Here is a 15,727-nt window from a genome sequence, read left to right as displayed (position 1 = left end):
TACTTTATCTCTCTACTTGAAATTTGATAGCTTGGAAACTAAATTTCAGTTTTGTTAATGTTATCATGCGATCAGAGCTGTTGTGTCACTCATAATGAATAATTTTAACAAATGTCGGGGACGAGAATCGAACTCCACCAAATAACTTAAAGCTATCCAAACCATTACCAACTATTCAACATAACAGAGCAGTGACTGGTGCACGTGTTTGATGCAAATCATAATAAAGATTCAGAATGAAAGGAGGACAGACAGTGAGTCGAAGGAAAAGGATGAATAAAGTATATACATAAAGATATCTCTGGCAGTTTACTTAGAACATTGGTATGATCATCAGCTCAAGCTTGGCCACAACGAGCTCAGTCTTGTTGCAAGCTTTGCACTCTTATAGTCTTCCCGCAGTTGAATAAACCTAGTCAACAACACATATAATGATAAATCAACAACACATTCCTTTATCTACTCCTCTCATTTACAAATTTTCAAGTTATCTTTCTCTTTACCTTTGCGCGTCTTTGCGAATGCTTGGACTACCCTCGAACAAAGTCGACAGACTTTCTGGAGCAACGATGAATACGTTCGCCATTCTACACACACACACAAGTAGCACCACGTTGCTACAATAACTATTTAAAAAAATCGATAGCATGACCAGGGCTCAAAGATTGTTATTACATTCCCAGAAGCTCAAATTTCTCTTCCACAGATGGAACACTGAATCTCTTAACAAAATCTCCATACTCGTTTATGTCACGCTTCAGCCGTAATCCTCCACTATTAAAACCACAAAACAGAACCAAAGTTTATTCAGACTTTTTTTTTTTTGCAACCGGATCTGCTAGTTAAGTATCACACAATATAATACCAAGAGGCGTGACTACATAAAACACTGCATTCATATCAGAACAGAGCGGAAAATCAGAGCTACCAAACTCGGCATGGTTATCTCCGTTTGTTATTAACTGCCCTAAATATGAGTTTCTGGCTATTAAGCATCTTTGGTACAGGAGTTTATATACGCTATAATATCCTTTTTCTTTCTTCTGGGCTTGGAGATGTGATTTTAATAAGGAAAAGAAGAACACAGACAAGAGCTGAGTTTTATACCTGGGATTGAATGTGAACTTCTGCCAGTGAGTCAGTAGTAGTTTGTCTAGCCTATTTCCCTGAAAATAACAAAGAAAAATCACTTAAAATCCTTCTTATAGTAAAGACATCAGTCATATGATCAGAAAACAATTTATCCTTTTTGGTGATAACAATCATACCAGTTCAGTCAGGAAGGCTTGCTTATTAAGACCTTCCAAGGCAGTGAAGGCTGACTCAAGTACCCGGGAGAGGTAAGCCACGACTCTAAACAAGAGAGTGGAGTTAGAGATTAAAGTAAGATGTTCATTAGAATATATATTAAGGAAGAGCAAGTGTTGAGAGATGACCAATAGATGTCATCGTAAATGGTTTCAGCAAACAAATTACACTAGGAACAAGACACTTTCACAAAAAAAACGATGTACTCTATGACCATTAGAGGAAGGTAGATTTTGAGATGGACAAACCTTATACAGGCATTTGTTGGGCGGTGATCGGGAGCAATTCCATCATCAGGTGATCTGTAATCGGTAGCTATCTGCTCAGCTGAAAGCAGTCTTTCAACCTGGAAAAAGGCCATGTCAGAGTCTTTAATAGAAAGGCAAGTTTAAGCATGACTCTTAGACCTGTCCCCCATTGATCCTCAAGGATATGTTTATAGCTTCCACAAAAAGCAACTAACCTCAGCCATCACAGTTTCAATGCACTGTTGGAGTCCTTTATAAGCAGCAGTCTCTGCTTTGGACAAAGCAGTCGACATTTCTTCACATGAAGCAGCATGTGCGCCATCCACTGGTAGGAGAAGCCGAGAAATAGAATTTGCAAAATACTGGAAAATTTTGTAAGATTAATAGGGGCCAAAGTTTAGAATTTCAATTGTTGAATATTTGGATGGTCGAAGCAGAAGCCTTCTAATATGAATTAATTGAAACAAACTGATAACCATAAAAACATGCCTGCTGAACTATAGCAACACTGCTACCACAACGTTGCACAGCAACCATAAAGGCTTTGAAGCTACTTTCACCCGCAGCAGCAGCAGCTTCTGCCTGAGAAAAAATCAAAAGGTATTATTAATAAAATCTACCCAACAATTGGAGTAATGAACACTTGAAATAGTGGTAAAGAGTAAAAATGAAGTAATTACAGCAGAAGCAGCTGCAGCAGCCACTCTTCTGCTAACACTTGTGCCCAAAACAAATCTCTCCCTCAATGATGCAGCCTCAGACAGGCCATCCCTTGCTCGTTCAAGTCCCTCCGTTATGTATAAGCTTACCTGCAAGAACTCATCATTGTATTAGCACAATGAATATGAACGATTCTAGAATCTTATTAAACTGCATACCTGGTCTAGCAGGCAAGTAAATATGGCTTTAACATTTGCTGCGAGCGTGGCTGGCTGCACAAAGAAATAATTATATTGATCAAATATACAAATCTCAGATGACATAGTTTATTCACTATCAGATATTCTGCCAAAAGCTTATTTCTTTGTCAATATCCTAATTGTTCTCATAAATGGAAATTTAGTAACCTGAGATGAAAACAGTGTGCATCTGGATATTGCTTCTTCGCTCCACCGAACAAACTCCGTCACAACGGTGACTGATATCTGCTGCTGAGAAGATGACACTGAAGCACCCTTAGAGCGTCCTATTGTCCCAGATGATTCCGAGACTTGACTCTCAGCACGTAATTCTTCCATCTGTTGAGAAACACAAATCTAAGCACTTCACACTAATGAACAAAAAAAAAGAAAAAGAAATGAGGAAATGAATAAAGAGTGTCTTAGTAAACCTTTGCTTGATATAGTTGTTTTAATGAGGCCTGCTCATGCTCAGGGTATTCATCCTTGTGCGAGGAAAACAAGGACTCTGTCAAATCTGCACGGTAAAAGTAAAGACGTCAGCACCGACGAAATTTTTGGCATGAAGACACAAAACTTTTATCATTCAGAATAACAAGAGACACAAAAAGATGACCTTCAACATCCAGGTCACCGCATCCAACAGCTCGGAGGTCTTTAGCAAGTTCTTGGGTTCTCTCATATGCAACCGCTAACATTCTAAGGTACTAAAGACAAAAATCAAGAGTTAAATTCGTATCCCATTTATACTAGGCAGATGGACAAGAACAAAGATAAGGAGGTATCTACACACTAGTAATAGTCCGCCTTCTTGCACAGGTGGTTGGTTCATAAGAGAGGGCTTCACCAAAATTTTGTCAAGAATACCTGTAACACGCTGCTCGAGAACTCTCTGCATAAAATAAAACAAGAGTTGGTATAGCTTATCAATATGCCAGGTCACGCTACAGTGTCCAAACTATTGGTGCCCGTTACCTGAACTAAGATCGCCATAACTTCATTTGGAGCGGGGAAAACAGCTGTAATGGTTGCTGCTTCTTTGCGTACAGTGTCTATAGATGAGAAGTGACAAACGATCTAAATCAGCATAGAAGCATGTTTAAAGTATTGCATCCAGATCAATGACAGTCCTTCATACCTGTAATTTCTTTATATAAAGAAGAAAGTCCACGGGCAACATTGCTAGGACTAGGCTGAGAACCGTGGTCACCAAGCACCAACCTAATGTCTGAATTCATGACTTCCACATCAATAAACATTGGACGTGTTGCCACATAATGTTGCATAGCACTCGTGCCCCTGTTAAACTGAAAATCAAGAAAAAAAAACAGAACATAATGGTGCATATACTAGAGTAGAACTCGATATCCATTCCTTGTGTGACATCATTATCTAGAATCAACCAGTATGTAACCACTAGCTACATAAGAAAGGCCTTCGTTTTGGAATCTAGAATAAAAGAACAGGTTTTCCAACTGAATTGGAAAGGTGCATGCTTCAGAATAAAGTATTCACCTGTGACAAAATCTTAGCACATTCTGACATGGAGGATAGATCTCTCCGCTGTGATGCAGCATCAAAACGAGATAAAAGCCTGTTCTCCAATTCTAAAAAAAATGTATTCAAATGTCACAAAGGTTGAATTTGAAAATACACTAATACTCTTCAGTGAATATAAAGAGAAAACACTGCATGAAAAAAAAGTAGTTTACCATTACAGTAATCCTGAAGATTAGCAACTGCAACTTCCAGCCCTCGGCCAGGGGTTGCATTTCCTGCAGCTGTACTCGTACCTTGTCTTCCAATGTCTTCCTCAGCAAAGGATCCTGATATTGACAAGGAGAGCATCGAAATCAGTTACAGGCTAATTTAACTAGAAGCAAGCGTGTTAAGGTTTAGCTATCACATCACAGATAAAGAAGATTTCCCAAAAATAATAGATAACAGATAAAATCTAGACACACTGTAAGTATATAGCTATCATATCATACGTAATTTCTGAGCGATGGAAGCAGCCTCAGCTACGCGACTATCATCAGAAAACAAAGCGGAAAGCTCCATAAGATCTCCTGGGCTGCCGTTGAACTCCATCAGGTACTGCATGAGTTAAAAAAAAAAGAGTTACTTATACATTCATCTAAATAATTATGTGATAACCATTCCAACATAGATGCGGTCTTACCTTTATAAGCTCTATGGTCTGGCTAGCAGTTTCCCGCTGAGCATCTGCACTCTGACAATGGAAGTACGGGTCAATACTGGATAGATCAACAAATAGTTGGGCGTATACGGGACAAAATTTAAACCTGCAAATGATCTCCTATTTTGGCAGCGGTCTGTCCAACACTAGAGATCCGACCGTCCAACCTTGCAAAGCTCTCAAACAGACCGTCCACACCTTTCTCTATCTAAAAGGAGAATCCAATATGTCAAATTAAAGAGGTGCTAATAAAAAAGGCAACCCAAGAAAATGTATTTTGTCTACCGAACCTCAGTTAGTGTCTTCCGGTGTTTGGCATCTTGGGTTGAAACTTCTTTCTTTAGTGTGTTGAGTCTTCCATCAACCTTCAAAAACATATAACGAGAACCTTAGACATCATATCAGAAGAAAGACACAAAGGACTGTATCCGATGCAGACACACTCACCTGCTTTCGCAGATCAATTAACTCCTTGCAAGCATCTTTGAACAGAGACAAGAGACCATCTACTTCAGGGAAGAAAGGAGCAGAAGACATCTGAGACAACCTGGATGCATCAGGGTGCCCACGTAAATGCCCATTTGCGAAACCATCAATGTTGCCGTGGCCATCACCGGAATCAGCTTCTTCTTCCAGGAAAGACGGCAAGAGATCGTTCACCAGGTTCCCAAATAACGCATCGAATGAGAAATCACCCTGCCAGTGACCAAAAACAAATCAGAAACTCCTAATGATTCAAAACATAAGCAAGCCACAAGGTGAAACCTTTACCTTGAAGTCCTCAATGTCAAGTATCAGAGGATTGGAGTTGACAGAGGATGATCTGGAACCTCTTGCTCCTCTCATTCCTTCTGTCATCTGTTGAAAATTTAACAAACAAAAAAAAAACAAAAAAAATCCTAAAATGAAAAATTTAAGTCTGATAGATCATATGAACGAACATTCAATGAGCGAGATGCGTCGGATTCTGGATTTTTTTTTTCCAATTATAACCAAAACGACTGTAGGATACATCTGCTAATTTTTCTCAGCTAAATGTTGCAAAGTCAGAGCCTAAGGACGACCCCTCGCGCGGGTAACAATACGGAGTAGAAAAAGTAGATACGGAGCAAATTACCGGCCTTGAGCAGCGAGATCTAGACGGCGGAGAGCGGTTACTGTGGGGGAGAAAACGACGGAGAAAGAGAGACGGTGTGCTATGGCGAAGTAAAGTTGGAGATTTGTTGGTTTCGCATCTCCGACCTCGTAATGAGCTGTTAATTTATTATTCTGTACCAATTTTTTTGTTAAACCGGCCGGTTTAAGTTTCTGTTTCAGGTTTAGATTGTTTTTTTTTTTGGTCTAACAGATTAGATTGTTTGTTATGAAGATTTCGGTCGCGCCAGATTTTGCATAAGATGGTTTTGCCTTGCAAATACACATGAGTGAGAGTGAGAATATAGTTTCAAAGTAGACAAGAGTTACCATAGGTTGTATGATTCACTTGCTTTATTACACACTTGGAAAGAAAGTACCGAAAACACATGCTACACAGGCGAGTAAAAACCTAACTGGGATGTAAATGTAGTAACCTCCGCCTTCGAAAAATAACGGCGAAGTCATACATAAACGGGGGGAATTTAAAAAAGAAAAGAGTTTCAAATTTACATATTAATGAGGACTTTTGAAGTTTTTTTATGAGCTCGTAGCATTGTCACCTCAGTAACAACTCTTATATAAAGAGCTCAAAGCAATGGAAGCAACATCGAAAAAGTGATAAATATATATCTTACGTAGAAGAAAAAGAATGGCCACCATTGTTTCTCCTCCACATTTCTCCCCTGTTGAAGATGCTGAAAACATCAAGAAGGCTTGCCAAGGTTCTACTCTTTCTTCTTTTAGCCTATAGTGATTCAAGTTTCGATTATTACCCGTTCTTTCTTGGGTTTCAGGATTTGGAACCGATGAAAAGGCCATCATCTCGATCCTTGGACACCGGAACTTGTTCCAGAGGAAACTCATAAGACAAGCTTACCAGGAGATATACCATGAGGATCTCATTCACCAGCTCAAATCTGAGCTCTCTGGCGACTTTGAGGTCTAGCTTTTATCCACATGCTATACTCTGCTTCGATTAGTTCACAAAAACGTGATTCTCATGGAGAAATATTTGGTACCTGCAGAAAGCTATCTGCTTGTGGGTTTTGGATCCTCCAGAGAGAGATGCTCTCTTGGCCAACTTGGCTCTTCAAAAGCCTGTTCCTGACAGCAAGGTCCTCATCGAGATTGCTTGCATGAGATCCCCTGAAGATCTACTAGCTACCAGGCGTGCTTACCGTTGCCTCTACAAGCGTTCTCTCGAGGAAGACTTGGCCTCCCGTACTACCGGTGACATCAGGAAGGTTAGTAATTTCTCAACTTCAAAATGTTCTCTTCTTGCTTTAACTGAACGCTTGGGCTGGTTTCATACAGCTCTTGGTTGCAACGGCGTCTGCTTATAAGTATGATGGGGAAGAATTTGATGAGACTCTAGCGCATTCAGAGGCTGCGATTCTTCATGATGAAATCCTCGGTAAAGCTGTTGATCATGAAGAAACGATTAGGGTGATAAGTACAAGGAGCGGTGTGCAGCTCTGTGCAATCTTCAACCGCTACAAGGATATCTACGGTAGATCGATCACTAAGGTAAACCAAAAAACATGGACATCAAGTTATGTTATAACTGATAATTAAACTGTGACGAAACAATCAATGGGAAACGTTAAGACAGAAAAGAAACGACTTTTAAAATCAATTTGAGGAAACAGAGCAACTCATACCAGTTTTTCTTCATGACAACAACCGTAATGAAACGTTTGATGATTCCCAGGATATGCTCAGCCACCCTACGAATGAGTACCTGAGTGCACTGCGTGCAGCAATCAGGTGCATCAAAAACCCTAACCGGTACTACGCAAAGGTAAGATACAACAATGGTATAACAAATGTTACACATGGTCTCTAATGTTTTCCTAATACGACTAACTGCTATTCATATATATTGTATTTTTAAATCTCTTCTGCACCTAGGTTTTGCGCAATGCAATCAACACAGCAGGGACTGATGAAGATGCTCTGACCCGTGTGATTGTCACACGAGCAGAGAAGGACCTGAAGAAGATCACTGAGCTGTATCACAAGAGGAACAATGAGAGTCTCGATCAAGCCATAGCAAAAGAGACATCAAGGGACTACAAGGCTTTTCTTCTAGCCTTGCTAGGACACGGAGGAATCTAGAGTTCACCCTCAAAATCAAAACCTGGCAAGAGTAGCACTTCTTTCTAATTTCTGCTTAAGTACTAATAAAAGTATCTGTTTGATGCTTCGTCAACTCAGTAATGCTGTTTAGCTATTCATAATAAGATTGGAATTACAACTTTATTTGTTTTCCTTTAATAAAAAACATTCTTCCAAGCCAAGCCCTTTAATAAATACATTCTTCCAAGCTCACAAAAGAAACTAAACAAACTCACTGAAGATCAGGGAAACATGTACATGTACGGGTTTCTTTCCTTCTCAGCCTCTGCGTACCAATGCTGCAGCAATACCAGCAACAATCCCAACAGCAGTAACAGCGATTCCAACGCCAATAACACCATCTGCGTACACAAATTGAAATTAAATTAAGAGAAAATAAATGGATGAAGAAGAGAAACGGCTTTAAGTACCATCATGTGGCTTACCTTTCACAATACGATCCTCTATAGCCGTTTTTAGCGTCTGAGCCTGTCTCCACTCTGGTTCAACCTAACACCAGAGAAAGAAAAAAAAAAGATCCTATTGATGAAAACATCAGCAACAATAAGATATTCTGGACTCATCCATGGATAAGAGATGATCAAACCTCCAAACACCGTTCTATATAACCCCTGCTTCTTGAAAAGTCACCGCTTCGATAGTATCCAATAGCAAGGAGATATAGCTTCTCCCTTAGTGTCATTGGACTTGTATCACTAACCACCGAACCTGCAAAGCAAAGCAGAAACACATTGCTGACGTGGATCATATCATCCAACTTCGCAAGAACCATAGGCTCAATTTACATAAAAGCTTATTATATACCTTCAAGCATTGCTATCCCACGCTGAATATCCGCAGGCATCTTCGAATGAACAAGAGCCCACGATAGCCGCATGATGGATTCCTTCTTAAACCCTTCGTCTTGGCCTTTCTGAGCCTCTGCAAGCTCTTTCTCACATCCCTGATAATGAATTTTAAAAACACCATCCGAAGAAGATGAAAGAGGTAATCGAACAATTGGAGAATCGTGATCTCGAGGTTCCTATGCGGACGATTTGAGGGAACTACAAAGGCGATTAACCGTAAAAGTTACCGAGATGATGTCGGTGTCGCACAAGGGGAACTCATCGGAGGAGCCGGAAGCAACGCCGGCGAAGAAGGTAGAGACGGAATCGAAAACCTTTCCTATCGTCGCGTCCATTTCGTGTAGAGCTTTTGAGTTTCTTTTTTTTCTTCTCCCGTGTGACGAATTAGAAGAAGACTTGAGCTTGACCAGAAATCAAAAGTATGGCGATTATATGTTTGGGTTTGTTAAACCGGCTTAAAATCTTCAATTGGCTCTTTAGTTTTTAGTATTTACACCACCTATGTTGAAAAAATTATACTTTAAATTAAAAAATTATATTGTATTTATAAATTATACTAAAGTGATATATAAATTATACTAAAGTGATTTATAAATTAAAAATGGATACGGCAAAATTAAAAAAAAAAAAACAGATATGGGTACGACATATATATATATATATATCAATAAAAATATATAATATATTTATAAATTGATAAAATAAAAGAATCACACAACAAATCTTGACATAAAAATCACTTTAGTATACTATTTTAAATAATAATAACAAAAATAATCATAAAAAGTTATTATCAAAATTTATTTTATCTGGTAAATGGTTTAAAACTGATAACAAGATTATAAGTAAACATATAGGTTACATTTTTATTTGTTTTGAATAAAAATTAGAGAAATTTTCTATGATAGCCTTTTTAAAATTTTTGTCACAAAAATAGTCTTCAATGAAAGAAAATGACCAAAATAAGTTTTATTAAACGGTAAAAATGACCAAAATATGTATTTTTACCATAGGGTTAATTAATATAGACTTATGGTTTAGAGTTAAAGGCTGATGTATTGGGATAGGATTTCAAATTTTAAAAATAAAAATTAAAAATTAAAAATTTCAAAATAAAAAAGCTATTTTGGTCATTTTCTTTTTTAAATGTTATTTTTGTGACAAAAACTTTTTTAAAAGAAATATCTGAGAGAATTGTCCTAAAAAGTAAGTGAATTAGCTTAAAATACTATAGTTTTGAAGCAAATCTATTTCAAAACATGCATAGATCAATTATCACATTCATTGCATCCTCAAGATGTCCTGTAACGTTTCGATGGTGTTTCCATCCCGGGGACGTTTCCGGTACGGGAACGTCAACCAAAACCACGTCCCCATGCATCATAGTACACCACCGTGTAACATCATTCGTATAAAAGACAGAGCTCAAAACGTCAAGCCAATAGCAGAATCGAAAGTCTAACACCCCACCATCCTAACTTTAGTGGTGAGGGACAAAAAGAAACGGCTAGTGACAAAGTTACCACCAAAATTTGAACAAGAAACACGCCACCAAGAGAAACACAAAAACAACCACCAGTTAACACTACGAGAGGAATAGAGGATTCACGCCTAATAGAGCACGGTGATAGAAGTTGGAGAGAGAATATACCGGTTTTAAACCTGAGACAGTCATCTCCAGTTTCCGTTCATGTATTCTTGTCATCTTTCGAAAAGAGATTTTACTAGACAGAATCGAGGGTCTAACAAACTCCCTCCCTAATCACACCACCAGCATCTCCACACCAGGCAGTGGCGGCAAGATGGTGTCATGGACTCTGGGGTGAAAAAAAAAATTATTTCCAAACTATTATTTTTCTTTAAAAAATTTGATAGATATATTGTTTTTCAAAATACCAGAAGTATTTTTAAAAATAAATCTATAGAAATTAAAAAATACTTTCATATAAAACAAATTTGGACACTTTCTTATTTTTAATATAAAAATACATGTATTTTTTTTTAAAAATGGGCTCTTATCTATTAAGAAATAGTGGAACAACGGATTGGACCCGGGACGGTCGCACCGCTCGCCCCCTATCTAAGCCGGCCCTGAGTGGCGGGAGCCAGCCTAATTGTTTATAGGGGTCAAGCTTAGAATTAACATTATTATTATAGGGGGTCAATCCACTACAAGAAAATCAAACACTTCTGACCAAACTTCTGACCGATATTTTTTTGGTCGGATATTTCCGACAGATTTCCAACAGGATTCTGATTTGGTCAGAACTTTCCGACAGCTACAAAGTCGACAGAAAACTGTCGGAAATTTCCGACCGTTTACTGACGGCAATAATTTAAAATATTATCCATCCGAAATCTGTCGGAAATCTGTCGAAAATTTCTGACCGAACACAGTCGTCGGACATCGGTCAGAAATTTCCAACCGATTTCTAACCAAAATTCGAACGTTTTTATAGCCGTTGAAAATCGGTCAGAAACGGTCAAAAGTCCGTCAGAAATTTGTCTTTAAATATCACAACGCCGGTTCTGGCTCATTCACAAATTCAATTACAAAAAACAATTCTCTACCAATCAAAATGTCTTCCTCCAATCATAATGAATATTTTAGGTCTTGGATGGATCACAATCATCAAGATCCATCTACTGGACTTTTGACAGAAGAGTTTGCGGAAGGTCTTCAACAATTCATGTCATTTGCCTCAAACCAGCCGAGAACTTTGGAAACGGGTAAGATGTACTGTCCTTGTCCAAATTGTCAAAATCGTAGATTTGGTACAGTTAGTGGTGTATGCAAGCACTTATATAATAGAGGATTTATGGCGGGTTATAAAGTTTGGTATTCGCATGGTGAAACTGATTCTACGGTGAATTTCGGTAGTGCTAGTGAAGAAAATAACATGGGGGGGGGGGGGGTTAGGAGAACAACAAGGTGGCTTAGATGAACATATAGGAACTGTTCAAATGGTTGAAGATAGGTATAGAGTAGAGGAACCAAACTTTGAAGCGCAGAAATTCTATGATATGTTAGATGCAGCAAAACAGCCGTTATATGATGGTTGTAGAGATGGTATTTCACCTCTTTCAGCTGCAACAAGGATGATGTCTATTAAAACAGATTATAACTTAAGCGAAGATTGTGTTGATGCGATAGCTGGTTTTGTGAAAGATATATTGCCGGAAGATAACCTTTCACCAGCTACCTATTATGAGATACAAAAGTTAGTTTTAGGGTTGGGTTTGCCCTATCAAATGATAGATGTTTGCATCGACAACTGTATGCTATACTGGGGAAGGGATGTTGATCGTACTAGTTGTCGATTTTGTCTAAAACCACGGTTTCAAAAAACAAGTTGAAAGACTAAAATCCCGTATAAGAGAATGTGGTACTTGCCAATAACAGACCGACTAAAGAGGTTATACCAAGCCAAACATACCGCCGAGGCTATGAGATGGCATGGTGAACACAACAGCAATGGAGAAATTGCTCATCCATCAGACGCAAAAGCCTGGCAACATTTTCAGTCAGTGTATCCTAGTTTTGCATCTGAGAGAAGAAATGTTTACCTTGGATTAAGTACGAATGGATTCAACCCGTTCGGAAGCCATGGGAGACAATATTCTCTTTGGCCAGTTATTGTAACACCATACAATTTACCTCCATCATTGTGCATGAAACGAGAGTTTCTCTTTCTCACAATTCTAGTTCCTGGTCCTGCGCATCCTAAAAGATCCCTTGATGTCTATTTGCAACCATTGATTCATGAGTTGAAAATGCTATGGGCCGAAGGAGTTGAAGTGTATGATATATCTGCTAGGCAGAATTTTATAATGCGTGCAGTGCTTATGTGGACCATAAGTGACTTTCCCGCATACGGAATGTTATCTGGATGGACAACACATGGAAGATTAGCGTGTCCCTACTGTCAAGATAACACAGATGTATTTCAACTGAAGAATGGAAGGAAGACATGTTGGTTTGATTGTCATAGACGATATCTACCCCATGACCATCCGTATCGAAAAAGCACCACTTTGTTTACTAAGAACAAAAAGGTGTTTGATGGTCCGCCACCAGAAATAGATGGAAAATCTATCCTGACTCAACTCAGAGATTTTGGTGTGGAATCGACAGCTAAATGTGGGGGAAATGGGCATGATCCAGTTTATGGATATGGCGAAAATCACAACTGGCACAAGAAAAGTATTTTTTGGAAGTTGCCGTATTGGGAGAACCATTTACTTAGGCATAATTTAGATGTGATGCATATAGAGAAGAATATCTTTGACAACATCATGAATACCATTCTCAATGTCAAGGGAAAGACGAAAGACAACCTGAAGTCCAGATTAGACTTGCCAGATATATGTGCCCGAGAATCTCTCCACGTGGATGGGAGAGGAAAACTTCCAATGCCTATTTATCGGTTAGATGCAGCTGCAAAGCAAGAGTTCTTCGACTGGATTATAGATAGCGTCAAATTCCCAGATGGATATGCGTCTAATCTAAGGAATTGTGTTAATCGCGAAGAAGGAAAGTTTTCTGGTTTGAAAAGTCATGATTGTCATGTCATGATGCAGCGTCTTCTCCCATTTTGCTTTGCTGGTCTTCTTCCAAAACATGTACATGAAGCAATAGCAGGTAAATTTAGTATTCAATAACTTCTTCACATGTTACATAGTATCTTTTCATATCTAACATAATTTTTTCTTTGTTACAGGAATAGCAGCTTTCTTTCGAGATTTGTGCTCGAGATCATTAACAGCAGATGGAATCAGAAACTTGAAAGAAAAGATTTCGATAATCCAATGCAATCTCGAGAAGATTTTTCCACCTTCCTTTTTTGATGTTATGGAGCATCTTCCAATCCATCTCGCTCGAGAAGCAGAACTTGGGGGCCCGGTTCAATATCGATGGATGTACCTGGTTGAGCGTTCTATGTATCATTTCAAGCAGAAAGTGAAAAATTTAAGCCGAGTTGAGGGTTCAATTGTTTCACAAAGCATCAATGAGGAAACATCCCAGTTCGCTGCTTACTATTTTGCCCCCGAAGTACAAACTAAAAGTCGAAAACCATCAAGACATGATGATGGAGGGCAGAGAACAGTTTATCCTGTCGAGGTGCCTACCATATTTTCCCAAATTGGTCGAGTAAGTGGAAAAGGAAAAGGTAGAAGACTCACCGAATAAGAGCACATGCACTTACATAAGTACATTTTAGCAAACTGCGAAGAAGTAATGACATACGAAAGGTAGTTCTGTTTTAGTATGATATATTAAGAATCCTATTTTGTAAATAAATTTGTAACTAATTATGATTTCAATGGCAGGATTTTCATGGAGCAAATAAGGGGTGCATATCCTAATTACACTGAAGATCAGCTTTCTGCACTAAAGGAAAACGAGTTCGTAAATTGGCTAAAATTCTATGTAAGTTTTTTGAAATCTATTCTCTATTACTTCTGAATTTTTGTTTTTTTGTACATGGGGCATTACTTAAATTTGTGACTACTATGCAGGTAAGGTTTCTCTTGTCCAGAGGAGATCCTATTCAGCCATGGTTAGAGGAGTTGGCCCTTGGTCCCAAATTTGTTGCTGTGTCGTACCCGATGTATTGCACGCGTGGATATGCTTTTAAGATTTTCAGCGAAAACACTACGCAGCCAACTATAAATCATGGTATATCTGCTAGATCTGGCGAAGTAATCTACTATGGTATTTTACGTGAGATATTGGAGATTCACTATCCGGGGATCCTTAATTTGAGGTGTGTTGCCTTCTTTGCTGATTGGTACAACCCGATCGTTGGATATGGTGTACGAATTGACGAGTTCGGAGTAACATCAGTTCAGTCCAGAAGAAGTCTTGCAAACTATGATCCGTTCATTCTGGCTTCACAAGCTGATCAAGTCACTTATATTCGGTATCCTCGTGTGAGGAATAAACAAGACCCTTGGATCACCGTGACCCATATAACTCCACGGGGGAAATTGGAAGGAGTTTCGGATAAGGCTGCAATGCAACAATCCTCGAGCAATGCCATAGGTGATCTTCTTGTTGATGGCACCGAAATTGATCTTGTTGTTGATTTTACGGGTGTAGGTGCCAACGAAGTATTCTCAGATTCGGAGTCGGAGAACGGAGAATTCAACGAACACTCGGGTTCGTCAGCTACCAATTCGTCTAATTCGGATTAATTAAAACTTTTATAATTCAGAAAAGATATTATATCTGTTGTAATGTTTTGGAGAAAATATTTTTTAGTACGTTTACGTATTTTTAAATAAAATATTTTGTCATATGTTTTATTTTATTTTAATGAATGTTTCAAAGTGGATATTTTTTTAAAAATATTATAAGTTAGAAAGATATTATATAGTTTCTAATGTTTAAGAGAAAATACTTTTAAATAAAATATTTTCTCTGGTCCGACGGATTTCTGACCGGTTTCGGTCGAAATTTTCTCACCGGTTTCCAACCATTATTGCGGTCGGAACGTGTTTTATATATTCAGAAACGCATTAACCCTAATCCCTGTCCTCCCCCTCTAGACGAAATCGCCTCCTTGTTTCATCCTTACCTCCGTCGATCTCCCCTCCGTTCTCCGTCGCTCTCCCCCTCCGTTCGCCGTCGCTCTCCCCCTCCGTTCTCCGTCGCTTTCCCCTTCCGTTCTCCATCGATCTCGCGGTCCCTTCATTCCGTCGAGCTCGCGGTCCCTTCATTCTATCGAGCTCGCGGTCCCTTCATTCCGTTGAGCTCGCGGTCCCTTCATTCCGTCGAGCTCGCGGTCCCTTCATTCCGTCGAGCTCACGGTCCCTTCATTCCGATCTCTCTCCCTCTCTCTCTCTCAAAAAATCTCAGCCGAAAGATGTAAGTTTTATGACTTTCATCTGTTTAGTTTAGGTTTTAGGAAAAATCGGGTTTGCTTATGGGAAAATTTCCCGTCT

At 38.9% G+C, this 15,727-nt stretch overlaps 4 protein-coding genes across 5 annotated transcripts; 2 read left to right on the top strand and 2 right to left on the bottom strand.

The window, feature by feature from the left end:
* Positions 1-127: 127 nt before the first annotated feature.
* Positions 128-5,906, bottom strand: LOC106424622 (exocyst complex component SEC10b). Of its 2 annotated transcripts, none has more exons than XM_013865386.3 (25): positions 5,773-5,906; positions 5,427-5,513; positions 5,103-5,351; positions 4,946-5,020; positions 4,762-4,863; positions 4,638-4,688; positions 4,447-4,552; positions 4,168-4,281; positions 3,971-4,062; positions 3,594-3,762; positions 3,431-3,507; positions 3,249-3,347; positions 3,072-3,162; positions 2,887-2,972; positions 2,624-2,794; positions 2,435-2,488; positions 2,237-2,365; positions 2,046-2,138; positions 1,772-1,918; positions 1,557-1,654; positions 1,269-1,353; positions 1,108-1,166; positions 676-774; positions 504-587; positions 128-412 (listed from the first exon to the last, which is right to left on the bottom strand). In XM_013865386.3, the coding sequence occupies exons 2-25, from the start codon at positions 5,511-5,513 to the stop codon at positions 334-336; spliced, it is 2,496 nt and encodes an 831-aa protein (XP_013720840.1). In that variant the 5' UTR covers positions 5,773-5,906; the 3' UTR covers positions 128-333. The 2 variants fall into 2 exon arrangements, with proteins under 2 accessions (XP_013720840.1, XP_013720841.1); XM_013865387.3 differs by having other exon boundaries at positions 5,777-5,903.
* Positions 5,907-6,052: 146 nt separating this feature from the next.
* Positions 6,053-7,978, top strand: LOC106424495 (annexin D8). Its single transcript, XM_013865259.3, has 6 exons — positions 6,053-6,514; positions 6,587-6,732; positions 6,818-7,036; positions 7,107-7,319; positions 7,504-7,593; positions 7,704-7,978. Exons 1-6 carry the CDS (start codon positions 6,442-6,444, stop codon positions 7,908-7,910), a joined length of 948 nt encoding a protein of 315 aa, XP_013720713.1. The 5' UTR covers positions 6,053-6,441; the 3' UTR covers positions 7,911-7,978.
* A 27-nt stretch (positions 7,979-8,005) lies between these two features.
* On the bottom strand, positions 8,006-9,232 carry LOC106424518 (mitochondrial fission 1 protein B-like). The gene is made up of 5 exons (XM_048769252.1): positions 9,007-9,232; positions 8,736-8,874; positions 8,518-8,639; positions 8,357-8,420; positions 8,006-8,272 (listed from the first exon to the last, which is right to left on the bottom strand). The coding sequence occupies exons 1-5, from the start codon at positions 9,112-9,114 to the stop codon at positions 8,190-8,192; spliced, it is 516 nt and encodes a 171-aa protein (XP_048625209.1). The 5' UTR covers positions 9,115-9,232; the 3' UTR covers positions 8,006-8,189.
* Positions 9,233-11,743: 2,511 nt separating this feature from the next.
* LOC125592773 lies at positions 11,744-13,970 on the top strand. Its single transcript, XM_048768178.1, has 3 exons — positions 11,744-12,086; positions 12,183-13,421; positions 13,501-13,970. The coding sequence occupies exons 1-3, from the start codon at positions 11,744-11,746 to the stop codon at positions 13,968-13,970; spliced, it is 2,052 nt and encodes a 683-aa protein (XP_048624135.1).
* The last annotated feature ends 1,757 nt before the right edge of the window (positions 13,971-15,727 follow it).

Source organism: Brassica napus, chromosome C9, assembly GCF_020379485.1.
Source record: "Brassica napus cultivar Da-Ae chromosome C9, Da-Ae, whole genome shotgun sequence".
Classification (NCBI taxonomy): domain Eukaryota; kingdom Viridiplantae; phylum Streptophyta; class Magnoliopsida; order Brassicales; family Brassicaceae; genus Brassica; species Brassica napus.
Note: the sequence above shows the minus strand (reverse complement) of the source record. Positions and strands in the feature narration are given on the sequence as shown.